General features: G+C 32.9%; 12 protein-coding genes, 1 non-coding gene and 1 pseudogene across 14 annotated transcripts, besides 2 other annotated features; 5 read left to right on the top strand and 9 right to left on the bottom strand.

The window, feature by feature from the left end:
* Positions 1 to 1411: part of a mobile genetic element that runs on past the window's edge.
* Positions 755 to 1006, top strand: TVAGG3_0146800 (uncharacterized protein; the record flags this gene model as incomplete). Its single annotated transcript, XM_001324803.1, has 1 exon — positions 755 to 1006. The coding sequence occupies one exon, from the start codon at positions 755 to 757 to the stop codon at positions 1004 to 1006; it is 252 nt and encodes an 83-aa protein (XP_001324838.1).
* A 118-nt stretch (positions 1412 to 1529) lies between the features above and the next one.
* TVAGG3_0146810 lies at positions 1530 to 1579 on the top strand. The gene has a single exon. It is a non-coding gene; the product is annotated as a tRNA-Pro (tRNA).
* A 1504-nt stretch (positions 1580 to 3083) lies between these two features.
* Positions 3084 to 3518, top strand: TVAGG3_0146820 (uncharacterized protein; the record flags this gene model as incomplete). The annotated part of the gene is made up of 1 exon (XM_001324806.1): positions 3084 to 3518. One exon carries the CDS (start codon positions 3084 to 3086, stop codon positions 3516 to 3518), a length of 435 nt encoding a protein of 144 aa, XP_001324841.1.
* Positions 3519 to 3631: 113 nt separating this feature from the next.
* Positions 3632 to 4848, bottom strand: TVAGG3_0146830 (uncharacterized protein; the record flags this gene model as incomplete). Its single annotated transcript, XM_001324807.1, has 1 exon — positions 3657 to 4658. The coding sequence occupies one exon, from the start codon at positions 4656 to 4658 to the stop codon at positions 3657 to 3659; it is 1002 nt and encodes a 333-aa protein (XP_001324842.1).
* A 417-nt stretch (positions 4849 to 5265) lies between these two features.
* Positions 5266 to 5963, bottom strand: TVAGG3_0146840 (ribosomal protein L10a; the record flags this gene model as incomplete). Its single annotated transcript, XM_001324808.2, has 1 exon — positions 5293 to 5940. The coding sequence occupies one exon, from the start codon at positions 5938 to 5940 to the stop codon at positions 5293 to 5295; it is 648 nt and encodes a 215-aa protein (XP_001324843.1).
* A 368-nt stretch (positions 5964 to 6331) lies between these two features.
* TVAGG3_0146850 (aspartic endopeptidase activity, intramembrane cleaving) lies at positions 6332 to 7713 on the top strand (the record flags this gene model as incomplete). Its single annotated transcript, XM_001324809.1, has 1 exon — positions 6348 to 7259. One exon carries the CDS (start codon positions 6348 to 6350, stop codon positions 7257 to 7259), a length of 912 nt encoding a protein of 303 aa, XP_001324844.1.
* Positions 7714 to 9247: 1534 nt separating this feature from the next.
* On the bottom strand, positions 9248 to 10145 carry TVAGG3_0146860 (glycine-rich protein family; the record flags this gene model as incomplete). Its single annotated transcript, XM_001324810.1, has 1 exon — positions 9248 to 10105. One exon carries the CDS (start codon positions 10103 to 10105, stop codon positions 9248 to 9250), a length of 858 nt encoding a protein of 285 aa, XP_001324845.1.
* Positions 10146 to 11055: 910 nt separating this feature from the next.
* Positions 11056 to 11924, bottom strand: TVAGG3_0146870 (ankyrin repeat and SOCS box-containing protein 6 family; the record flags this gene model as incomplete). Its single annotated transcript, XM_001280478.1, has 1 exon — positions 11056 to 11924. A coding segment is annotated over one exon (869 nt), but the record flags the coding sequence as incomplete, so codon positions are not given.
* A 2019-nt stretch (positions 11925 to 13943) lies between these two features.
* Positions 13944 to 14014: a mobile genetic element.
* A 430-nt stretch (positions 14015 to 14444) lies between these two features.
* TVAGG3_0146890 lies at positions 14445 to 14472 on the bottom strand (annotated as a pseudogene). Its single transcript has one exon. The product of its transcript is annotated as a tRNA-Ser (tRNA).
* A 140-nt stretch (positions 14473 to 14612) lies between these two features.
* On the bottom strand, positions 14613 to 14831 carry TVAGG3_0146900 (uncharacterized protein; the record flags this gene model as incomplete). Its single annotated transcript, XM_001324812.1, has 1 exon — positions 14613 to 14831. The coding sequence occupies one exon, from the start codon at positions 14829 to 14831 to the stop codon at positions 14613 to 14615; it is 219 nt and encodes a 72-aa protein (XP_001324847.1).
* Positions 14832 to 15608: 777 nt separating this feature from the next.
* On the bottom strand, positions 15609 to 16726 carry TVAGG3_0146910 (pectin lyase-like family; the record flags this gene model as incomplete). Its single annotated transcript, XM_001324813.2, has 1 exon — positions 15714 to 16118. The coding sequence occupies one exon, from the start codon at positions 16116 to 16118 to the stop codon at positions 15714 to 15716; it is 405 nt and encodes a 134-aa protein (XP_001324848.1).
* A 94-nt stretch (positions 16727 to 16820) lies between these two features.
* On the bottom strand, positions 16821 to 18758 carry TVAGG3_0146920 (uncharacterized protein; the record flags this gene model as incomplete). The annotated part of the gene is made up of 1 exon (XM_001324814.1): positions 16896 to 18506. The coding sequence occupies one exon, from the start codon at positions 18504 to 18506 to the stop codon at positions 16896 to 16898; it is 1611 nt and encodes a 536-aa protein (XP_001324849.1).
* Positions 18759 to 18823: 65 nt separating this feature from the next.
* On the bottom strand, positions 18824 to 22545 carry TVAGG3_0146930 (immunoglobulins domain-containing protein; the record flags this gene model as incomplete). Its single annotated transcript, XM_001324815.1, has 1 exon — positions 18836 to 22534. The coding sequence occupies one exon, from the start codon at positions 22532 to 22534 to the stop codon at positions 18836 to 18838; it is 3699 nt and encodes a 1232-aa protein (XP_001324850.1).
* A 390-nt stretch (positions 22546 to 22935) lies between these two features.
* Positions 22936 to 25199, top strand: TVAGG3_0146940 (coiled-coil domain-containing protein 151 family; the record flags this gene model as incomplete). Its single annotated transcript, XM_001324816.1, has 1 exon — positions 23544 to 25121. The coding sequence occupies one exon, from the start codon at positions 23544 to 23546 to the stop codon at positions 25119 to 25121; it is 1578 nt and encodes a 525-aa protein (XP_001324851.1).
* Positions 25200 to 26509: the final 1310 nt, after the last annotated feature.

A 26509-nucleotide genomic window follows, 5' to 3' on the forward strand; every position in this document is an offset into this window, starting at 1 on the left:
AATGAAATTCATATGAGTGAATGTGGATAAATACTCTCAAAACATACAATTTATCTATTTTTTCTTTATATTAAACTAATTAGTGATAATTTTTTTTGAATCAGATTTTTTTTTCATTAAAAACATAATATATAACACAACAATGATGCACACATACGTATCTACACATCAAAATATAAAGCTTGTTTTGGTCTGGGCATCCCAACCCAAAATTCTTTAAAAATTGAATAAAATTGAATACTTGGGGCTGGGATGCCCATCCCAAAACCGAATTGAATTTTTTGAATTAAAGAATATATTTATGTATTTATAATATACATGTGATGTCTATAAAAAATACTAAATTCTAAAAAAAATTCAATTTATTCAAAACGTATACTAAGTGATCACTTCATTAGTAGGATCAGCAATCCTACTAAATGGTGAGAACGCCACTAACTAAAAAAGGAGTCCTTGGAGCTCTTGATCTCTTGTCAGTAGAGTTCATAATGAGGCATGGCATCTACTGATTAGAGATCAGAGCAATCCTACCTTACCTTCAGGAGCTACAAAGCTCCTAATCGTTACGAGAGGGAGTCTTGGAGCTCCTGAAGCTCATCAGCAGAGGCTATTTACCATTTGGGCCTCTTCTGATGAAAGATGCGAAACACGTCTACGAACCAGGAGCTTCAAAGCTTCTAATCCTTACTAAAGGGAGCTTTGGAGCTCCTGAGTCTCCATCAACAGAGTCCCAGATGGTAAATGTCCTTTGCTGATGAAAGATGCGAAACACATCTACGAACCAGGAGCTCCAAAGCTCCTAATCCTTACGAAAGGGAGCTTTGGAGCTCCTGAAACTCCTTTTACTATAAAATATGACAGTTTTCTTCTGAGGTTCTCATCAAATCTAAGACTTCAGAAGAAAGCTGTCCTATCAATGTATACTTACACTCTCATGGACTACAAGTGTACAATTTTAAAGCAGAGATTATCCGAGGCCTCTCATCAAATGAGGGACCTCGGATAATCTCTACCTTAAGTAGTCAAATAACTTTTCTCACTATTTAGGAACAAAAGAACAAGAGTTGGAGTACTTTAAGGCAAGATTCTTCCGAAATCTCTCATCGAATGAGAGACTTCGGAAGGACCTTGCCAAATCCTTGAACGCCAATATCCTTGGAACTGAGCTAGAACCAGGGAGAAGTAGCATACTATAGAGCACGATGGTAATCTCGGAAATACTTATATCGCCCCAAGCACAATATTTAAGAAGTCTAACTCATATATACAAGAAGTCAGGCTGAATAGATATTGTGCATATGGTTTGCAGAACTCTCATGATATTTAAAATTCATGTTATCCCAAAAAAGGTGACACTTTGGGTGTATCGTCCATCCCAGGGATGCAAAAATCACATCACCTTGGATCTATATTATAGCATATCCAAAAGGCAAGGAAATCTATCAGAGAAGCCTTTTTGACCTATCGTTGCCCTACCTCTTAGTTCTTTGCAACAGTTAAGTGTCAAAAATAAAGAACAATTACGAATTGGGTGAGTAGTCTAGTGGTATGATTCCTGTTTTGGGTACAGGAGGTCCCGAGAAGCTTCCACTGCAATCGTACGTGTACTGTGGCAACACAGCTATAACAGACAGTTTCACGCCAACCGCGAAAACGATTTTGAAGCCTGAGGAACAAAATTTAGATATCGTTTTGAAAAATATTGCAGCGTTGAATCCAGAAAATTACTCCGACTTAATCAGGAGCCTATCGAAGATGGAGTTCAGATTAGATTACCCGAAAGAAATAGAGAATTACTGGATTTCGGAAAAATTATTTAGCCAATCCATCGCATCATTGCCCATCAGTTTGTTAGTCGCATCCATGTTCTCACCTGAAGACCGTGACTTGAGTACAGAACCGTTCCACTGTAGCGCTGATGGCTGTAATTTCCATTGTGACAATTGTGAAAGAATGGTTGAACACTGACCCCATGATCAATACATTTGAAACAACAGAAGACACATTTAGAAGAATAACGGCCATCAAAATAGACAAGACAGGCATCGAAGAACTTAACCCTCTAAAATACAGATGCTCGTATTGCGACGAGTTATTCACCGAAGCAGAAGATCATGCCATCCATATGATTTCACATCTCACAGAAAAATTATCACCAGATATATCTTTCTTTTTCAACGACATTTTACGCCTTTACAAAACTATCGACAAACCAACAGTACAAAATTTATTTCCAGAAACACAAGTCGCAATTTTTGACACACTTGAAGAAACAAACAGATTCAGACTTATCGTAGGAAGAGAAGCCATAGAAACAATTGAAGAAGCATTCCCTCCAAGTCCACCAGGAACAGATCGGAAACCATCCATAATCATCACAGACACCTGTCAACTCAGGTTTGTACCATGCATGGATGAACCACCAAAAGGAGATCTGGAATTTGACTCTACTTTTAAGAGATTTCAGCGCACACAATATCCCGATTAAATCACTGAACAATAAGGAACTAATTGCCGATAAAGACATCGATTACAGCCCAGATTTTGTCGAAGGAGCTCTAGCCAACGCAGAAGAACATGATACAACGAACAGCCAGAACAACAATGGAAGATACATTAACTCAGCCGAAAAACTTACAGAATTTTTAATACAATGTGAAGACTACTTAACGAACATCAAAACACTTGAAGACTTAGAACGTTTCTACACAACGATTAAAGACTACAGAGTCAACAAAGAGGTTATCGCCGAAGATACACCAATCTTTGTATATTTCCTAGTAGAAGAAGGGAAATTACCAAAACCAGGTCTTAGATGCCCACTTGAATCATACGAAGGACACGAAGACAAGGCATTCGAATCACTGAGAAAACTTTGCGACCACTTCAAAGGAGAAATCGCGAAAACGAGCTTTGACCCAAAGGTTCACACCATAGACATCTGGGTTGAATTTTTGGCCCAAGCCTATGGCACAGACACGTTTGTCTACAAAGATGAAAACGGAAACATCGACCTTGATACGCACGTATTCAAATGCCCTTATGCAGACTGCTCATACACGAACAACGACAGATCAAAACTCATGGACCACATGAAAACGAAGAAACACGCCAAGAACGTATACATCGAGAGATACGGCTTCTTTTGGGGTATTGTCATAGAAGGAGTCAACCGACCAAAAGGAATCGTCTACCCGACACTCAAAGACATCAAAGAACACGCTTGTCGCAAATGTCCAGAAGCAGGATGCAACACATATGTAACAGAATTGAGCGACATCAAAGAACATCTAAAGAAGAAACATAAGTCTACAACAGCAGGAGTAGACGGAGAAATCGCGCACACTGATGCTACATACTGCTGGATTACCAAAGAAGAACTCGACGCATTACATGCCGAGAGAGCAAGAGAAAGAGCAGAGCAAGTAGACAACACTCCAGTACAACAGATAATTAATGCTGACAACAATGAAGAGAACAACGAGAACCAAAAATATTTGTTAGATTTTTGTAGATGAAAATACAAAAACAAAATATTTTTGGAAAATTTAACATCAAAAAAATAGCATGATTTTGTCTTGAATTAACAAGAGGTGGTTGAGGATGCCAAGAAAATGTTTCTATTCCAAAATATAAAATAATACAGTTTTATTCCGTTATTTATAACAATTCCAATAATATAACTTAGATCGCATAGCTTCATCTTTCGCTCTATTGCATATCTCTTTCATTTCACATGAGAGAGAAGTTTTAATCTTCCTTATTTTTAGAACTTTCGTAATCTTATCGTATAAAATACAACAAGAATGCGCATTAATCATTTTCACTACAGATTCTACGTTGCTTTCTAAAATACTAGCGGCTTCTTCGATGGAAATTTGCCCTTTTTCCGAAATCGTTGTTTCTAAACGTTTAATCTTATCGTCTATCGAAATACGTTCAAACTCTGCCTTAAGAAGATGAATTAAACTCTCAGATTTAATTTTGAATTTTTCATCGAGAATCTTTGAAATTTCATCGATATTTCTTTGTTTCAGCAACTCGATAAACTTTAAACTATCACTATCAATCGAATTTATCTTACTTTCATCAACATTCTGCTGAGATAAAAATATCGAAATTAAATAATAGTATTTGTAGTATGGTTTGAACTCTTTCGTAATTTCTTCGTAATTTGTTATCGTATTGAGATACTTAAATGACTTTTCGAACAACTTTTTCTGAAAACTCTCAATTCCTAGCGCTAGCATCAAAATTGGATTAGAATCATCTGAATTTTTGTACAGTTTTCGAGCTATTCTGCAAAGTTCTTCTACATTTGATGCATTATATTCTCTAATTAATCTTATTTGATTAAAAAGCATATTCATTTTGTTTCCAAGCTTATCACTGGATTTTATTGAGTGTTCATAGTATGGAGTAATCTCCTGAATGATTTCTCCAATCTTTTCTTGGTTAACTTTCGTTAAATAGTAAATTTGATAAGTTTTGATATATTTATAGGCTTTGATTTCTTGCAGTTTTATATTTTTAGGATTGTTTTCATTTGTTTGATGAATATTTAGTTCCTTAAGTAAATCTTGGAAAATATTTTCCAAATTATTTTGGTTAATTTGCTTTTGCGTAAACATTTTAATTAAGTTTTCAAGTGTTTGCATTAAATCATATAACATATTTTGACGCAAATATAAAATTGCTAAATTCTGATGTAATTGAATGATATCTTTCGGCTGAATAGCATTTTCATGAAAGAGATCTCGAAAAGAAGCAATTGACTTTTGTGGATCACTCTCAATCAATGATTTTGCATACTGAATCTTATGTTTTAGCTCAATAATTGCGTATTGCATTTCATTTCATGTCAAAAATTTTTACAACAAAAATGACATATCACCAAATCATATGATTTATGTTAAATTATAATCAACATGACACAGATATTCGAAAATTAGCTTTAAATATACCAAATTTCATAAAATAATCAATTTTCCATTCAAAAACATCCAATTCTGCATTATTAGTCGAGATAATCTACAGAAAACTTAATAAAAATAAGTTTTCTCTTATTCATTAAACTCATTACAATAGTTATTGACCAAAAAAATCAAAAAATCAAAATTGTTATGAGAAAATAACAACATTAATTCATGTAATCGACATTCTAAGCAACAAAGTGTTAGATTTGAAATGAAATTGATCTAAATTTTTTGATATATCTGCGTAAAATTTTGAAAATTTCAAAAATTAGAAAAAATTCTTAGATAATTAGATAAGTATCATTCTAGAAAATGTTTAGTAGATACGGTGAGCCTTGCCCATTGTGGACTTGAGGACAATGGAGCCGATTGATTGCCAGCCCTTCTTAAGAAGTGTGACAACGTAGTTTGTGCAAAGTGTAAGGTTTTCGAAAACCTGGCGCTCTGTCATGTTGACGTTGCCGATTGGGATACCGAAAGCGACGGACTTCTTCAGACGGATGTTAGCTGTGCGCTTAACTTCATCAACAACCTTAGCGACTGTATCTGTCTTGATGTTTGTTGGGAACTTGTTAGCACGTGTGTAAACCTGACCAAGGACCTTGTTGACCTGACCGATAACATCTGGGGAAGCAAGGAAGAGGTGGTGGCGCTTTGTCCAGGCCTTGACAACCTTCTTCTCCTTGTTGAAGTTTGTAAGTGTTGGAAGATCGTAAGCTGGGATGTTGAGCTTCTGGGCTTCTTCGCAGTGGACCTTGTTACCAAGGACACCGATGCGAACGTTTGGACGGATGATGTGTGGGAGCTTGATGGAGCCGACGAAACGCTTATCCTTAGAAACGTTGTAGCCCTTGAGCTTGAGCTGGATATCGACTGTCTCGAGGAATCCGCGCTTCTTTGTCTTGGCGCCCTCAAGAACGTCCTTGATAGCTTTCTGGAGTGTTTCCTGGTGAAGATGTGTCATCGGAAGAAAAGGCCCAACGAAACCGTAATTATCGTGTAAGTGGGGCCAAGTTTATTAAAATTCCGTATGTTTTCAAAAATTCAATCAAGTTATGAAGTTTACACGGATTAGTTTTAAGAAAAGTGGCTTATTGAACATTTCTTTAAAAAACTAATACAAAAATACATATATTAACATATTATTCCTATTTCACTAAGTTTTAAGATTTTCATCATAGATTTTCAAATAACTCGACTGATCTCCTGTATAAAATCTCACAATTCTTTGATAAAATCAATTGCTACTTTGTATTGATGCATCAGGTTAAATGATTCATAGAATTTCAAATTATTGATGTCAAATGTCAAATTGCCCCAGTTATTTCCAATTTTTACTCCCTAAATTTCAAATCTTTTTATCGAAAAAACATGGATTCTGTAATTCTTGGAACAACTGCTGTTCTTGCTGTAGGCTTAGGATCATATTTTGCAGCACGTGATATCAGTAATATATCAAGTAGCGTCTTATCTTCAAGTAGAGTTAAATCATATCCATTTATGGCAGGCATTTCATTGCTTTCGATCAATTTAATGTTTACATATCTTGATCCATATTACGTTAACTTAGGTTTTACGTTTTATTTCGGCTTAGCCGGTACAAATAGCATTTGGTTTTTATTACGTGCATTTTTTGGCAAAAAATCTAGAAAATTATTTACATATCCACACTCAAAATCCATTCTTTTCGAATTCGTTATTCCTTCTGAACCAGTAGACTTTTTATTATCCGATTTACCACTTTATATCATTGGTGTTGTGATCAATGTCATTTATTTCACAACTAAGAATAATCTTGCAAACAATATCATCGCCTTTTCTGTTGCTTTCTACGGTGTTTTAAGTATTCGCGTTGAAAAATTTACATCTGCAGCTCCACTTCTTTGGTCGCTTCTTATTTACGACGTATTCTTTGTTTATCAGACAGATGTTATGACCTCCGTTGCTCAGAAACTCGAAGGACCCGTTAAATTAGTTATTAATCTTCATGGACATGGAAATTCTGTCTTGGGACTTGGAGATCTTGTTTTACCAGGCATTTTCATATCCACATGCTCTAGATTTGATCACTTTATTAAGAAAGTCACTGGAAGACGTTCTCCGTACTGGTTTATCGCAATGGTTTTCTATGCCACAGCCATGGGTGTAACAGATTACGTCTGCTATAAGACACGCAGAGGTCAGCCAGCGCTTTTATTCATCACTCCGCTTGTTACGATTCCAATCTTGTTTACAGCTCTAGTTCGGAGGGAATATCGCGCATTCTGCTCATATTCTGGGTAAATACTATACATATATTATTTGTATCCTCTCTTTATTTTGAGTAGGTGCCAAAAGTGCTTACTCTTAAACAACCGTCGGATTTCCGGGTGAAATCGTGACACACTTTCGTCTTTCGTAGGCAGTGGTGGTTGTTACAAAAGGTAACTTCGAATGTAGCGTGAAATCTGCAAAAAAAATTCTGAAATTTGAATGGAGAACACAAAAATTGAATAGTTTACGTCAATAAAAAAGAGAAAAATGAAGCCAATGTGTCTCGAACCCAGGACTTAGAGCAGCAATCCCACTGTTTATCAAATTACACTACATGCATCTCTCACCTCAGTGAATGAGATCAACTATATGATAACTTTTTCCCCATTATATTCTTGTGGAAAAGTGACAAATAGCAACTTTGACCCTCTCTCTCTTTATTTTTCAAATTTCGATATATTATTTTTCAAAAATAATAAAAAACACAGTTTATATAATAAAATCATTCTTTTGAATCATAGTATTTAAAATTATCATTGAATTATATCAATAAATATTAAATTATCTTTCATTCGACTATTTTTTGCTTTAAAATCCTGTTCGGCATTCAAAGCCAAAATAATCATTAATTACAGACGTTTTCTCATTTTTAGCTTGATTCATATTTCATAGTAATATAAAATTGATGTTATCATATGCATAGATAAAACTCAGACTGTTACATGTATGAAAATTTGGGACTTATCAATTTCTTACTTATGATTTATCTTCTTTCTCTTATTAGATTTATATGATGTGGAAATATTAAATTATGAAGAGTTAGAAATGTTTACGAAAGTTTGTAAAAAAAGAGAAAGTTCATTAACTTTAGAAATACTTTTATTGATAATTGCAAATTCTGCTTGGCAATTACCAGTTGAAAAATGAATCAATTTATTAGTAAATAGTTCTCTTGTATTTTTAAGTTCTGTATTTCTATAAAATGTTGTTGAAATCGAATTGTCAATGTAACAACTATCAACTGTTGTTTGTTCATCATAATAGTTATATATCAAATATGAACCTTGAGGAACAGTGTTGTTAATAAAAGAACAACATTTACAGTAAGAGAATTAATAGAATGGTAAATGATTCCATATTCTGATTTTGTTTTGGTATTATTTATAATATTACATGAATCAATCAACGCGTTATAATGAAAAGCTAAAATAGTTTGTTCTGTTGCTAAATTATTAACAACAATTGTATAGTTATATTTCGTTGTGTATTTATCTAAAGGATTTTTTAAAAAACCAGCAGATGCATATTTAGATTTACATGATGAGAAATTTGCTGATGAAACTACAATATTATCACGTTCAGCTTCAATAGACCAATCACCAACACCTTCATTTCCTACATCGAAAAGGGAACTTTCAATAAAAAAGTTTAAGTTATCTTTGTCAAGATATGTATATGAAAAATGTGCTCCACTTTGGCTTTGGCATTTTGTACAACAGAACTTTCGTTGAACAATCGAACTATTACTCCCAATTTTGAAGTAAATGCAACTTCCACTTGATGTTGAAGTGCAATTACTAAAAGAACATCGATTATGTAGAAACAAAGTATTGGAAATTGGGTTGAAGTTGATAACTCGGTCGTTATCATCAAAAAAATTACACTCATCTAAGTAATATTGACCTTGACCTGCCGGTTGATTACAATTTTGACAATGATTAGTTGCTTCATTTACAAAATGAGTGTTAAAGTAGCTATTCCAAACATCACCATCCTGTTCGGACGACTTTCCCCAAAATTTATACACAAATTACCAAAATATGATACAAAATCATTCACTTTTAATATATCTTGTATCGCACTTTTGATTACATGCTCGAATACATGAGAAATTTATATTGAATCAATTTCAAATTTTCAGGTTGCATTCAATAATTTGCCTGAATAATATTTGAATCAGAATTAAAAAAAGAATATAAATCTATATAATCCCAGTAATATGCAGTATATGAAAAGGTTTATTTATCTGAAAAAAATAAAACAACAAAATTCAGAAAGCTAAAGAATCTGTTTGGATTTATGATATTACATACACATGAGTATGAGAGGAATTTGATTCGTGCAAAGCCATTACCGTAGTGGCCTTCTTCGTTAATACCTTCAGGCGACCGAAATGATTCTGATCCACTTTGAATTCGGCCAATATAACCCGACTTTATAAACGAAGATCCACCACCACCACCTGCCTCGTACGAGCCACCTCCACCATAATATCCCCCTCCTCCACCACCGCCATTAAAGGCTTCGCCAATACCATTACCTCCTTTTTTAAGGGTCCCATTTTCTGCTCTATACAAATTATAATAATATCCTCCGATACCAGGGCTTTCTTGATTGGCACCTCGCCCTTTTTTAGATGCCAAAGTTGATGTACCATCAAAGCCAACTAATCCACCGGCATTCCCACCACTGCCATCGCACCCACACCCACCTCCACCAGCTGCAACGGCAATTCTATCGGAATCAAAAAGTGACAGACCTATTGAAGTAGACCCACCACCACCGCCGGCGATCAGAGCTCGACCATTCTTATAGTTACCTTGAAATGAATCACCGCCGCCGTTGCAACCGCCTTTCACCATAGTTATATTAGAAAAAGTCGAAGTTCCACCAATAAAGAGTGTAAAAGTTTTCGATTCAACGAGATTTAGACGAATCCATACATATGCACCTTTGCCACTTCGCTCTGTCTCATTACATCCACCACTTGCACCCCAAAGTTCGACCAAATACTTTCCAGGCTTTAATTCTACAGTTTGAGGTGCTGCATCCACAGACTCATTTAATTTACATGTACACGGATACAATACTTCCATTTAATTTACACGATTCAGTAAATGTGATTTTATTTTCGCGATTTTCATTATTTATTTCTTTAATATCTTCAACTTCTTACATTCAATATTTTATCTTAAGCAGAGTTTTTCTGGATTTTAGTGTATATATTATCAGAAACATTCATTTTAAGTTAAAGTTGCTTTGATTTCGGCCATTTATTCCTAAAAACATATGATTATTTTTTGTGTTAAATTCGGCTCAAAAAGCTTTTTAATGAATGAATTTTTGTTCCGAAATATCATATTATCTTGCTTTTAGACCTTGATAATTTCTTTCAGATGTTGTTTGATTAGATTTATCTTATCTGGTAATATATTTGTTTTTCTCATTGTAACCCATCAGGTTCATTCATAAGAATATTAGATTATTTCATCTGAATGTAAAAGTGACGGTTCTATTTCTAAAGTATATTGTAGTGTTTATCTAGTGATGATGGATACATTTAATGCAATATTAACTATTATTAGAGGGACATAGTTTCTATTTTATGCTCATTTAAATCTAATTTCAGTAAGCATAATTATCATCCTATCAAATTACTAAAATCACTATGATTGATACTCATATTTCTTCTTTCCTGACCGAATTTCTATAGAATTGCGAGGTGGTATGTTAAAATAATATAGTATCAATGATAAAAGCATAATTTTATATATATATATACACCATAGTAGTTTCACTTTTTGCATATGAACTCTATATTAATTCTGGCTAGAAACTAGAGAAATTAAAAATTTTCAATTTTTGGCCCATTAAAAATACCTTTTTGAAAATAAAAAATATTAATATTAATTATGTGTGATTCTTGACATATATTCATAAAATCAAGTGATTTGGAGCGATTGGCATAAAAATCTTGTTTTATTTCTAAATTTATCAGAAATAGAAAGAATATGAATTTAGAATATTATTTTATGTAGAAACATTATTATTTTGCACCATGTGAAATAAGAAGTTCTGCTGTTTCTTTACTATTATTTTCTGCTGCAATATGAAGAGCAGTTTTTCCATCTTCATCTTTTTCATTGATATTTGCACCATGTGAAATAAGAAGTTCCGCTGTTTCTTTACTATTATTTTCTGCTGCAATATGAAGAGCAGTTTTTCCATCTTCATCTTTTTCATTGATATTTGCACCATGTGAAATAAGAAGTTCCGCTGTTTCTTTACTATTATTTTCTGCTGCAATATGAAGAGCAGTTTTTCCATCTTCATCTTTTTCATTGATATTTGCACCATGTGAAATAAGAAGTTCCGCTGTTTCTTTACTATTATTTTCTGCTGCAATATGAAGAGCAGTTTTTCCATCTTCATCTTTTTCATTGATATTTGCACCATGTGAAATAAGAAGTTCCGCTGTTTCTTTACTATTATTTTCTGCTGCAATATGAAGAGCAGTTTTTCCATCTTCATCTTTTTCATTGATATTTGCACCATGTGAAATAAGAAGTTCCGCTGTTTCTTTACTATTATTTTCTGCTGCAATATGAAGAGCAGTTTTTCCATCTTCATCTTTTTCATTGATATTTGCACCATGTGAAATAAGAAGTTCCGCTGTTTCTTTACTATTATTTTCTGCTGCAATATGAAGAGCAGTTTTTCCATCTTCATCTTTTTCATTGATATTTGCACCATGTGAAATAAGAAGTTCCGCTGTTTCTTTACTATTATTTTCTGCTGCAATATGAAGAGCAGTTTTTCCATCTTCATCTTTTTCATTGATATTTGCACCATGTGAAATAAGAAGTTCCGCTGTTTCTTTACTATTATTTTCTGCTGCAATATGAAGAGCAGTTTTTCCATCTTCATCTTTTTCATTGATATTTGCACCATGTGAAATAAGAAGTTCCGCTGTTTCTTTACTATTATTTTCTGCTGCAATATGAAGAGCAGTTTTTCCATCTTCATCTTTTTCATTGATATTTGCACCATGTGAAATAAGAAGTTCCGCTGTTTCTTTACTATTATTTTCTGCTGCAATATGAAGAGCAGTTTTTCCATCTTCATCTTTTTCATTGATATTTGCACCATGTGAAATAAGAAGTTCCGCTGTTTCTTTACTATTATTTTCTGCTGCAATATGAAGAGCAGTTTTTCCATCTTCATCTTTTTCATTGATATTTGCACCATGTGAAATAAGAAGTTCCGCTGTTTCTTTACTATTATTTTCTGCTGCAATATGAAGAGCAGTTTTTCCATCTTCATCTTTTTCATTGATATTTGCACCATGTGAAATAAGAAGTTCCGCTGTTTCTTTACTATTATTTTCTGCTGCAATATGAAGAGCAGTTTTTCCATCTTCATCTTTTTCATTGATATTTGCACCATGTGAAATAAGAAGTTCCGCTGTTTCTTTACTATTATTTTCTGCTGCAATATGAAGAGCGGTTCTTCCAGCATTACCTTTTTCATTGATATTTGCACCATGTGATAGGAAATACTCACAAAGAGATGGAATGTTAAACAAAGCAGAATGAATAAAGCATTTGTTAATATCATTAGTTTGGTCATAATAAATTAAAAGTGCTTCAAGGTTGTTATAAAATCCACAATCTTCTAAGTTGATTTCAATATTGTATTCATTCATTAAGAATGTAACAAAATCAATATTGTGTGAAATAATTGAATATTCCATACAATATTTATTTGGTTTTTGATATTTCAAACATTCACTCATGATCTCTGGATTTCCTCTTAAAAATGAAAACTCTAAACATTCTTGTGTTATTTCCGAGTTAAATTCTGATCTTAATAACTTGAAACAATCAGCTGCTCCATAATAGCAACATATTTCAAGTAATGAATAATTATTATAAGAGTTTGGATATAATCTGCTATTATTTTTTTGATCCTTATCAAATCCTTCTCTTTGTGTGAATGAGATGAATAGTTCAAGATTGTTTTCCATAATTGCTCCGTAAATTGTATTTTCTATATGAATTTCGGAATTTTCAAAATTACATTTTTCGAATTTATCAGACTTGCATAATTTAATTCCATATTCTTCATAAAATAGGAAGTTTGAAATAATTGAAATATTTTCGACATCTTTGATATGATAATCATCAGATAAGAGTTTAGCAAGAGATAAATATGACTTTGTATAGCGATTGTTATACGGAATGATATTTAAAATGTCTCTCATAATCTTTGTGGGTGGATATTTCTTTGAATCAATCAACTCTGCTTTGATCTTTTTGTAAATAGAGATTAATTCTTCTCCTTTTTCCGTTTTTAGCTGATACAGCGCAATATACGGATCGATGTAGTATTCGTAGATACTTCGTAACTCGCTGAATTTATTTGGATGTATGTCTTGATCAGACATGAAAAAAAATTTAAAAGTTATATATTGATATTTTACTATATAAAATATCCTTGTAATCACTAGAAGAAAAAATGCTAAGCTACACATGTGGATAACATCTGCTGCAAAGATTTCGGATATCAATTATGGATTCTGATTAAGTTCTAAGATATGAAATGGATTATCAAGAATAGAAAAGTCGAAAGCAATAAGATTTTTATAAAGAAGCTTATATCATTTTACAAACGTATCAATAATCTTTTTATCCAAATAAGTACACTTCTTCTCTCTGGTCCTGGAAAAGTTCCAGAGATATCGGTGCATTAGAACTTGGCAAGGTCCTTCCGAAGTCTCTCATAGGTTGAGATTTTGGAAAAACCTTGCCTCAAAGTACACTGATTATCAGAAAAAGTTATTAGTCTATTAAGACAGAGATTATCCGAGGTCCCTCTATTCTTGAGAGACCTTGGATAAATTCTGTATTAAGATTGTATACTTGTGTTTCTATCAGAATGTAAATATACTCGAATAGGACAGCTTTCTTCTGAAGTCTCTAATTTTATGAGAGACAGCGGAAGAAAGCTGTCCTATTGTATAGTAGACCTAGTTTCAGGAGAGACATTTCGTAATGGTTAGAAGCTCCTGGTTCGAAGGTGTGCTTCCATCTTTCAACAACAGAGGACATTTACCATGTGGGACTTAGGAGTTTTGTAGAAATTGAAAGCCAAGTTGAATTCTTCTGACCTCAAATTAGTATAGATCATGTCTCATTATGAGGTCAACTGACATGAGATCAAGAGCTCCAAGGATACATTTTTAGCGAGTGGTAGACTCAACAAAAAAATTATCTAACAAACGATTATTTATGATTCAAATGCTGTTCGGCATTAGAATCAAAAATAATCATTAGAAAGATTATCACACATTTATCGTATTTTTATACAGGTGTGAAGTAATTTGTATTTTTTTTTTAATAAATTATCATTAGAGGAAAAAAGTACGACAGAAACCGGATGAACCCATGGGGTTTCGAATCCCTCATATTTTTATGGCATAATGCCCCTAATATTAGGATGTAATTTCTATGTATGCTTGTATTCAAAGTTTAAATAAGCTCAATGCTGTCCTATGCAATATTAGAAAATTTTGCAAGTTAATTATAAAAATACAAACAAATTTTATTGAATATTAACTTTGTTTTTGAGATATTTGATGAGAAAACTACTCCCTGAATCATCAGAGTCAGATAATACTGAATTGGACTTTTCTTGAGTGGAAGCACTTTCTATTTCGTTCAAAACTGAATCATGAGCATACTTTGCTAAGAATTCATTTTCATCTTGTTTTGGTTTCTTTTGTTCTTTTTCAGGTGTTGAATCACTACTATATACTGTCATATTGACTTTCCCCAAAATTTATACACAAATTACGATAATAACCTTATTTTTTATGAAAACGGATCATTCTTGACAATTTCATATATAAGCCAAATAATCCCAGTGTTAGGATGTGGTTTCTGTGCATTCATATGTGCAATGTTTTTTTGGGCACAATACTGTCATTTGCAATATTAGTAAATATTTCCGAATAAAATGTTCAAAAATTTTGCAAGTTAATTATAAAAATACAAACAAATTTTATTGAATATTAACTTTGTTTTTGAGATATTTGATGAGAAAACTACTCCCTGAATCATCAGAGTCAGATAATACTGAATTGGACTTTTCTTGAGTGGAGACATTTTCTATTTCGTTTAAAATTGAATCATGTGCATATTTTGCTAAGAATTCATCTGTTCCAAGAAGATTTATTTCATTTTCATCTTGTTTTGGTTTCTTTTGTTCTTTTTCAGGTGTTGAATCACTTCTATAAAGTTTTATTCTTCTTTCAAATTAATTTTATGATAAAAATACTTCATATAAAAGTATATGTAAACAATCATCACACTTCTATGTGAAGTATTTGTATGATAAAATTGGGACTTATCAACTTCTGACAAATCAAAATGTTGTGTTCCACTATAATTATTCAATATTTTGCATTGCAACTCTAATATTATTAATTACCTTGGAATAGTTAATATAATTATCAAGACATCTACTAGGAGATATTTTTTCTGGGCAATCCACAAAAAATAAATTGAAAATATATCAGATAGAATTAATTGCACTGTATATAACTTAACTTTGGTTTTTTAATATATACTATGATTTATATTCTTTCTCTCATTAGATTTATATGATTGTTACATTTTCATTATTGAAATACACAATATTAGATTATGAGAAGAATCTAATGTTTACTAAAGTTTGTAAAAAAAGAGAAAGTTTATTAACTTTAGAAATACTTTTATTGATAATTGCAAATTCTGCTTGGCAATTACCTGTTGAAAGATGAATCAATTTGTTAATAAATAGTTCTCTTGTATTAGTAGGTACTACATTTCTATAAAATGTTGATGAAATCGAATTGTCAATGTAACAATTATCAACTGTTGTTTGTTCATTACCATCGTTATATATCAAACATGAATATTTAGGAGCAGTGTTGTTAATAAAAGAACAACTTTTTATGGTAAGAGAATTATCTGTATGGTAAATAATTCCAGTATCTGATGTTGCTATGGTATTATTTATAATATTACATGAATCAATCAATGCGTTATTCCAAAAATCTAGAATCATAGTATCTGGTGCTAAATTATTAACAACAGTTGTATAGTTATATTTTGTTGTGTATTTTTCTAAAGGACTTTTATACCAACCAGCAGGTATGGAAGCAGATTCACATGATGAAAAATTTGTTGATGAAACTACAATATTATCACGTTCTGCATAAATAGAACTACCACCATTTTCTATTCCTACATCGAAAAGGGAACTTTCAATAAAAAAGTTTAAGTTATCTGTGTCAACATATGTATATGAAAATTGGCCTTCACCTTGGCTTTGGCATTTTGTACAACAGAACTTTCGTTGAACAATTGAACTATTACTGTCAATTTTGTAGTAAATGCAACTTCCACTTTCTTCCGAAGTGCAGTTACTAAAAGAACAACGGTTATGCAGGAATAAAGTGTTGGAAATGGAATCAAAGTTGATAACTCGGTCGTTATCATCAAAAAAATTACACTCATCTAAGTAATATTGACCTTTATCTGCTGGTAGATTACAATTTTGACAATATTGAGTTGCTACACCTACAAAACTGTTTTCAAAGTAACTATTCCAAACATCGTCATCCTGCTCGGATGACTTTCCCCAGAACTGACACACAAATCACCTAATTAACCTTATTTCTTTGACCATATATTTTTATCGCATAAATAATACTTCAATAATAGGATGTAATTTCTATGCACACTTGTGTTCAATGTTTATTTAGGCTGAATATTGCCATTAATTGTTTCCTCATAAAATGATCAAAAATTTTCTAATTAAACATAAAAATACAAACAAATTTTATTGAATATTAACTTTGTTTTTGAGATATTTGATGAGAAAACTACTCCCTGAATCATCAGAGTCAGATAATACTGAATTGGACTTTTCTTGAGTGGAGACATTTTCTATTTCGTTTAAAATTGAATCATGTGCATATTTTGCTAAGAATTCATCTGTTCCAAGAAGATTTATTTCATTTTCATCTTGTTTTGGTTTCTTTTGTTCTTTTTCAGGTGTTGAATCACTACTATATACTGTCATATTAATCATGTTACTTACAGTTTCTTCAGGGACTCCTTCTGAGTCTAATTTATCTAAAATAGAACAGCAATCAACATCTAAATCATCATCACTTAATTTCAGAATTGAAAATCCTGTTTTCTTTGGTTGATCTTCAAAGTCTGCAATGACAACTGTGCCTGTGAATCCAAAGTCTCTTTTCTTTCGTGGTTTGAATTCATGTTCTGATATATCTGATATGTCATTCATTCGTGCATTTTCTTGACCTGGATTTAATATATGAAGAAGCTCAACAAGGTCATCAAGAGGTTGAGATCCTTCACTTTTCTCTTGCTTTTGTGATTCAGTTTGAATTTCGACTGATTCTGTGATCATTACATTATATGGTTGACATTGAACACCATACTCTGATAATACGATAGAATTCAATGGTTTCCAACCATTTTCTTTTGCTTTTTCCTTCCAATTTTCCAATCCTGTTCCAGGAGGAAGCCAACCGCGCATTCTTGCCTTTTCCATCCAATTCGTACTCGAATGTTTATGCTTCCTATGTGGTCTTTTCTCCTTTTTTGTTCTCTCTTTCTTCTTTCCTTTTGGTTTTGGAATTTTTGTATCAACATCTTTGTCTTCAGGATGATCAAATGCAAACGGATTAGGTTCTTTAGGTTTCTCATCTAATTTAGGGTCGCGAGTAACTATTTCTTCTGTAATTTCAAGAAAATGCGGACCTTGTTTCTCTAATTCTTTGAAAAATTCTTGATGAACATCATATCCAAAGGCAATTGTAATCAATACCTTTCCTATCACTTTCTTGTATTCGTTTTCAAAGTTTATTTCTTCATTTTTATAGTAAAATAGCAATTCTTTTTCATCAATTAATTTCTTTTCTAAAAGTGTTAAAGGAAGTATAGCAAAACCAAGGAGTTTTTCACCTGTACTTGTGATACAGTAGAGTTCGAATGTGATTGCGTATTTAGACATATCTAACGGGATGATATTTGAATAATCAATCTGATATCCACTATTAAGAACAGGGCTTGCATTCATACAAGCAACTGTTTCAGTCTGTATGATTGGTAAATCAGGATGTACGCGCATTTTAATATATACTTGATTAAAAAAATCGGTAGTTTTCTTTCGAGGAAATTTAACATTTGATAACTGATGAATCATTATAAATAATTTTGATGGTTGCTGCTTTTCTTCTTCATTTTTTGCTTTGTTTCGTTTAGGTGAAGGTAAAAAGTCATCAATTTCATGTTCTTCAGTATTTTTGAGACTTTTATTTGATTTTCGAAGAGAACTAGTAAATGTATCAAGATTTGTACTTGATCCTGAAAGAAAATCACTTGGAGCAAAGTCAGATGAAAGAAGAGAAGATGTTTTCATTCCTTGGTGAACGTTTAAAAAATAAAACTCTCAAAATTATCATCATAATATCTACTTCCACTGTGATTTATTATTAGTGTTGATTAAAATTTTCAAAAATTCAACAAAAAGTTTCATGATTTTGGGGAATTTTGATCTGATAATGAGGAAATTTTAACTGTAATCAAAAGAATACTAAATATTATATAAGCTGCATATGAATTATTATATATTAAAAGCACTCAATTCAAAGTTTGACCAATGATTAATTGATCTTGAATTTTCTTGGAATATTAGCGTTATGAACAGTACTAGATTAAAAACATCAAAAATAATAAAAACAAAAAAGTTTATTGAAGAACAGTAGCACTACAAATAATAGGGATATTTCCCTGATTAGTTTGGACAGTAAAACTAGCACGAACTTTTTCAACTTTCCTTGCCGTGAATCTAATTTTGATAGTTAAAGTCAATCCAGCTGCCAAAACACCAGGCACTGTGAGAATAGTAATATCCGGATGCGTTGGCTGTGAGAAAGAGTACTTCATTTGTTCATTCGAAGTATTCTGAATCTTCACAATTTGCAAACCAGTATCTCCAATATGCATCGTCATGAAATCGGCAGAATGAGATCCAGAAGCAGTCTGAGGTCTAGACACTTCTGTTCTATACATTCTTGTAGATGTTTGTGGGGTACTTGGGCTTGTTCTAGGTAATGGAGCAGCCATTTTAACTTTTTCTGGAGTTTTCGGAGAAGTTTGTTCGATTTTTGGAGGTTCATCGATATCAGGTTTGATTTCAGGAGTTACTAAGTCATGCATATGCATTCGAGGCTCTTGCACACGTGGTTTGATCTTGTTTGGATCTTCCGGTTTTGCGTACAAAGCTTCAGGAGAACTCCAGAAGTCAAATTTGTCACTTTTACTTGGTTTTTCTGTGAATTTTTGCATTTGAGCAATCAAAATTGCAGGAGAAGGAGTTTCAGGGGGCTGAGGCAATGGCTCTTCAGGTTCAGGTTCTGGTGGGTTTATCTCCAAGAGGAATCTCTCCTCTCTTTGTGTGATGATCTGTTCCATTAATGTGGACATTCTCTTCCTGTTTTCCGTGAAAATCATCCTCTCTGTTTCGGCGGAATCCAAAATATCGGCTGGATCTTCGATAACTTCATTTTTCTTTGGTTTACGTGAAGATGACGGTTTTTGCGGTTTCGGTTTTGGAATTGTCAAAGTCTTTAATATTCCAAACCTTGCTTGTTTATCAGGGATGTTCGTCTTGTAGAAGAACAATGGTATTTTATCTTTTTTATGCAAAGAAACAACATCCAATGATAAATCCGCAGAAATTTTCTCTTCTTCTTCGTAAACTCTGAAATTGTTTTCTTCTCCCAAAGGAATCTGTGATTTATGGATGAATTCAGTGGCAGAGAAATCAGGTCTTACTGCGAAGAATCTTGGACAGAACATCTTATGCAAATCTAACAATCTCTGGTCGTTTTGGACATCTTTAAATGGAACAATGTTTCCCCAAAGTGTCGAAACAACTTCGAGTTTTTTGTTGACAGGTTCTTCAGGGGAAGGAACGAAACCGAATCTTTCCAAGCCTTCAGAACTTGTATAAAGTATTTCATCACCGCATTTGGCTTGTACTACATCATTTGCAATGTTTTCAACTGTTTCTCCGCACTTGATATTTACAGAACCTTGATTTAATGTTGCTGTAAATTTTTCTGAACATCCTGTGAAACTATTCTTACTTGCAGAGAAATTAATACCTTGTACAGAGAAAGAAAATCCTTCATTCTTTACAGTGATATCAGGGAAACCTGGTAATTGATAATAATTCTGGTTCTTTGAAAATCTCAATATAAAATCAGTTGAAAACGTGACAACAATTGTTCCATCATCATGTTCTTCTACATCCAAGTTATCTCTTCTTACGTATTTCTTAATTTTCGTGTAGTAATTGTAGATTTCTTGTATTCTATCATTATTACACACGAGTTTCTGTCCGTTCTTATACACATAAGTCATTCCATTCTTTTCTGTCCACAACCAACCATCTTCTGTTTGTTTTCCAATTGTTCCCTGTGGAGTAACAACATATTTCGTGTTCTCGTAATTAAAAACAATTTCTCCTTTGTTGTTTATCAAAATGTTTGGTTTGTTTATCATCGATAAAACGACTTTTTCTTCTGTCATTCTGATGGAATAATTGTCCATGAAAACAGTCATTTCGTTTGAAGGACCAAACATCATTTTTAGTTCGCCATCGTAAACATTTGTTGTTTTACAGTCAGTTGTTGCAGACAAATCTTGGTTGAAATAAGTGTTGACAACAAATGAAGGCTGACTGTAATAAATGTCTCTGTTTACAACAACTTTCAAGCCTTTAATGAATAAATAAGGTGTAGACAATGAAATGTTTTCAGAATGAGAACAAGGTAACAAATAAATTGGATCTTTTTCATTGGAAAGCCTTTGTTGGATTGGTGGCAATATAGAATTGATCTTATTGTGTCTTATTTGATCAGCAATCTTCTCAGAAACACGTGATTTCTTTTCTTGGACTTCTTTCTGTTCAAAAACATTCTCTAACCATTCGGAAATTCCATCAATAACCATTGGACAATATAATTCTTTCTTAGTAAAGCCAATTTGTTTGGAAACAGGAGCCATGGTCAATATCCATAATATTCCAACACTTTCTTCCAAAGTAGAAGTAACAATTAAAGAATTTTGTATTGCTTCTTCAAGAAAATCCATGCAATCAACGTGTTCTTTGAAATAACACCAGTTCTGCCAATCATAAAATGCAGAAGGAAGGCCAAGCATGTACTGCTTGTTAGCTTTAACAGCTAATGTCTCTAAATGATGGCCGGCCGCACAATAATACTGATCTTGGTCTTGGTAAAATTTGAAAACAGCTCTTTCTGCAAGACCACGGTCTTCTATTGGTTCCCAGTTGATCAAACTGTAGACAGTATCGAAGATTGATGGTATAGATGGGTATGTAACTATTGGATTTGTGAAATCTTCGTCGTCATCTCGTTTTGGATTCGCAACAAACTGTCTGGAGATGTCTTTAAGCAGATTTTTGAACATATTGTTGTAGGGATCGGCAGGTGTGGTAGTTGAGATAACAGGAGGAGGGTCATTTTGGCCATTATTGAAAATATAATAATATATAGCGTCGTAAATGTTTCCTGGGCTCATTTTAAGGAAGTATTTGAATTTCTCGAGGTTAAGATTTAATTGTGCTGGTGGAATAAACTTGAAAACTCTGTTTTCGAACGTTTCATGAAATTGATTTCTTCCGCGAATGATTTTTCCGATTTCTTTTTGTAAAACTTCGAATGCTTCTTCATGTGTATCTCCGGTAATCAATGAATCAAATACTAAATCTGTTTTTGCGTTTGGTTTTAATTGAGCCCAACGTAATGGTGGAAAAACACCAACATTAACAGTAGAATCCATATCAGCACCTTCTATTAATGATCTTTTCGCTGTTGCACGTGCAGATTTATCATTACTCTTGTGATGTACCATTGCTTCTGATAATTGTGAAGTAATAACTTGAGATCTCAAAGCAATGAAGGCTCCAATGTCTATTCCTGACTCTTCAAGTGCTTTGAGCTGTAATGGCGTATATGGAAAGCTGATAATGCAAAAAACGACTTCGATTTGGCCACCAAATAGAATTTGTTGCTCAGATGTATGCTTACTTTTCTTTGGATCCTTTCCTTTAGCCTTTTCTTGTTGTGCAATGTGACGCTTCTTACTATCTATGAGTTTTGAAATTTCTGCATCAATTTTCGATTTAATTCCTCGCGCAATAGTAATGGAATTGTCTGGTTTTGGCTTTTTCTCTCCTCTAGCATCAGATCTTGATGATCTTCCGCCAGTTGGATCGATAAAATCTGTTGCATTAATTACAATTAAGTCTTTTTTGTAGTTTGTTTTGAGAAAATCGCTGAATGTTAGTATGTCGAAGTTAGGGTGGACAATATCAAGGGAAATAATGAAAGATGATATGGTCACATCGCTAGACATCTAAAATTTTCTAACGTCCCTAATTTTTTTCAACTCATTTCTCTGATTGATAGTTTTGAACTGAACAATGACATGTATAGACTACTAGAGGAGTCATACTTGATTAAATACCATATAAATCAAGGAAATCAATCATTTTTGATCAAAATTTATTTGATCGCATGATATTTCTTGATCACAAACAAACAGGGTGCTACCACTAACCGATATGCAACTTATTTCGTCTCTTAGAATACAATCAACTCATTGGTGAAATTCTCTATTTGATATATTCAATATGATTTCAAGGCATTATTTTAATGCAATTCAATACAACTTCATATGCATCAAAGGGAAATAGACGAAAAATTGATATCCATTTTTGCCATTGTTTTTTTTGTCACTTTTGTATAAAAAGTTAGGATTTCTCGACAAGGCGAGGCATTAATTTCAGAATAATTTCTTAGCATTAACGATATCACTACTCATAATTAGTTAATTTTTATAGAATGAAATGTGATGAAATTGTTTTTTAGCATCAAAATATTTCGAATTCATAAAAATTGGAGATTATTTTCAGTTACCTATCAAGCAATTACAAGTTTTGGATCTATACAATTCAATCCTTCAGCTGTCAGCCATTTAATACAAATAATTTTTTCAAGTGACAATCTTAATGAACAGAAGCCGAATCTACAGTTATTGAAGCTACACTACTATCATACACCAAACGCTTCGTATTTATCCGGATTTAAGTAAAGAAAATAGATATGTGAAAATTTCAGCCATTACTAAACAGTACAGAGCTATAATTTAACAAATCTCATCTAATACATCATAACATCTCTTGCTTTAATACAAATTATTGCATATTTAGAAAAATTTACATTTTGTTTCACAGAATTTTGAGCAAATGAACCCTCACAGCGTATTTGCACTAAAAATAGAATATATTTTAATATTCCAAACGAATATGAAAAAAGATGGATGAATACGTCACTTTTTGTTCGTTACCAAATCCAATTCTCGAATGCAAAAACAAGAAGAGGAGAAGCCCATTGCCGAATCATTCGAAGCAGAGCTTGCTTCCATCAAAGAGAAAGGAAAGGATCTTAAAGGCACAGAACGTGACTTTTACACGTCAATTGTACAACGTCTTGAAAATAATGACCAAGTTCTTCAAGATCTCCGTAAGGAGCATACTCAACTCCGTGCAGAGCTTGCGGATCTTACCAAAGAAAAGAGCAAACGCACAAGAGATCCAGATCTCGCTCAAGATATCAAGAGAACTACACATTCAGTCAATCTTTTAAAGAAACAAATCGATAAGTTCAAACACCAAAAGCAAGAAGCTATTAATCGTCAAGCAGAACTTCAAGTTCAGTATCAAAATTTAACAGGAGGCGAAGGACCAAAGGATACAACAGCAGAGCGTCTTGTTTCACTCAAGAACAAGCTAGATAACGCCGAAATTAAGAACCAAGAGACTCTTCATTTGAAGAAAGTTTATGATTCGATTGTTTACCAGCTTCAGCGCCAGAAGATGCACTGGAACAGACTTATCGAAGAGCAGAAGAAGGAAATCGAACAAAAGAAGCGCGATCTTGCAGATCTCGAGCTAATTGCAAGAGATTCAATTCATTCCAAGAACGCAGCCGAAATGGAGTACTCTCGCTTACAAGCAAAGTATGCTGCCAACAGAGAGAAGCGTAACCAGCAAATACAAGCCAAAACCGCACAAGTTCAGCAACATATGCATGTTCCTATCTCAGAAGACAGCGGAAACGACTCCCGTCCAAAAGGAAACCAATCTCTCAACTCTCAGCCATCAGCCGTTCGTAATCGTAACAACCGTGCTCAAAGAGAGAAGAAAGATGAAAAATTCAGATCTGTTAGTGCGAAATACGACGAAATCCGTGAATATTTCGGCACAAACGATCCAGATGAGATCCACAAGTTCTTCGAGGATAGAAAGAAGAACGCAGAAACCCTTAGAAAACAAATTGAAGATCTCAAAGCGGCAAATGCAGAGTTAGAGAAAGAAGTCGCCCAAAGAAAGTCAGCTCTTGATGAAGCTGAGTACGCTTCCCATAAAGGAGTTGGCGGAAACAGATTATTAACTGAAGCCAAGAAGATCTTGATCAAATCCAAGGAAGAATTGAATGAAAGTGAAAAAGAAATGTCCGCACAACAGAATTTCCGCGAAAATGTCGAAAGCGGCATTTATCATTTGGCGGATGAAATGCAAATTGTTCAGAAAGAGCCATTGAAGGTCAATAACACACAAGAATGTCTCGATTGGATTATCCAAACAATTACAAAGGTTAAAGCTTCTCTTGAAGATGAAGATTTCGATTTCATGACAATTTGCAACGCACAAGTCGTTGCACAGAAGATCCAGGCAGAGAACAACTTCGATATCAGAGAAACAGAGTCATCAAAGAGACAACCAAAGGCAAGACCAGGAGAAATGTTACGTGGAAGACAACAAAAAGTCGACAAAGGAGAATTCGTTAGCCGTGTAATGGATAGAAACGCAATCAAGGCATTGGCTCAAAGAACTGCTCAAGCTAAGGCAGAAGCTGCTGCCAAGGCTCGTAAGCAGTAAAATTTTTATATATATTATTATTTTTATTTTATTGTCAACAAAAAATATAAATTGGTTTTTAATAATTTTATATTTTCATCATGAGCGAGAAAATATAAAGAATTCATCATTGATTTTTAAATATTTTCACAAACTTCGGCCACATTTTTTACCGAGTTTCTCTGAATTTTGCTGGCGAGTGAACGTAATGGAGATTAGCATTTATATTGTGTTAATTCTAGTGGCGCTTCGAAAGTCATTCTATAAGCCCATAAACACTATTACTATACTTCATATGTCAAAAATAATGGGAAATTTTGGTCGATAATCTTTGTTGCTAGCGATATTTTTTCCCTCATTAATTATAGAACTAACTATGATGTGGAAATATGAGATTATGAAGATTTAGAAATGTTTACTAAAATTTGCAAAAAAAGAGAAAGTTTATTTACTTCAGATATGGTCGAAAACTAGACAGGACTATGCGCCAATGATTTCCGTGTTCCAATGTTGGCTGTAGAAAAGAACATGGAGACATTATTGAAACATGTTTCACATTCTTACTCTAATTAATATTTTTTTGTCAAAAAAGTAAATTTTTTTTATACATTTCAATAATTTATGAAGAACAGATTTCTTGGCAAAATTTCAAGAAAAATATACCAAAGATATAAAAGTAATGATACTGGAGCTTTGAGATTCAAAGGAGTTTATAAGAATATGTAGATGACTACAATTTTGAGAAAACTTTCAATATATTGGTATTGTTTAAGTGCTTCTATCTCCCAATCAAAAATGATCTGTAGGAAATTTACTAGAGAAACAAGTATCCATATGGATTTATGAATGTAATTAGTATTTTTATACTGAATGAAAACAAATCTATCACCGTGAAAAAAAAATTTAGAGACTACAAAAATCATTATCTAGATAATATATCGAGAACAAACAATGAAGTTTCATCCATTTATTCCTTTATTCCTAATACTTTCAATACATTAAAAAGGCTTTATCGACTGATGGTTGATTCATCTGAACATTAAATCTCTTTGCTGTCCTGGTCAGAGATCAAATCTTGATCTTGTTAGCTGTTAAAAAATTAATTTATTTATTTCCTGTTACGTTATTTCAATTATTTATGGTGAATTCTAGAAATAGAATTTATGCTCATATATTATATTTAGAATGCTTATATTTTGATTATGATTTCTCTTCTTTCTCTCATTAGAGATAAATGATAGTTGAATTATATTTTATTGAAATATGAGATTATGAAGGTTTTTTAAAGTTTACTAAAGAAATTATGATGAGAGGAAGTTTATGATCTATATCAATACTTTTATTGATAATTGCAAATTCTGCTTGGCAATTACCAGTTGAAAGATGAATCAATTTGTTAGTAAATAGTC

This window comes from Trichomonas vaginalis, chromosome IV (assembly GCF_026262505.1).
Source record: "Trichomonas vaginalis G3 chromosome IV, whole genome shotgun sequence".
Lineage (NCBI taxonomy): Eukaryota > Parabasalia > Trichomonadida > Trichomonadidae > Trichomonas > Trichomonas vaginalis.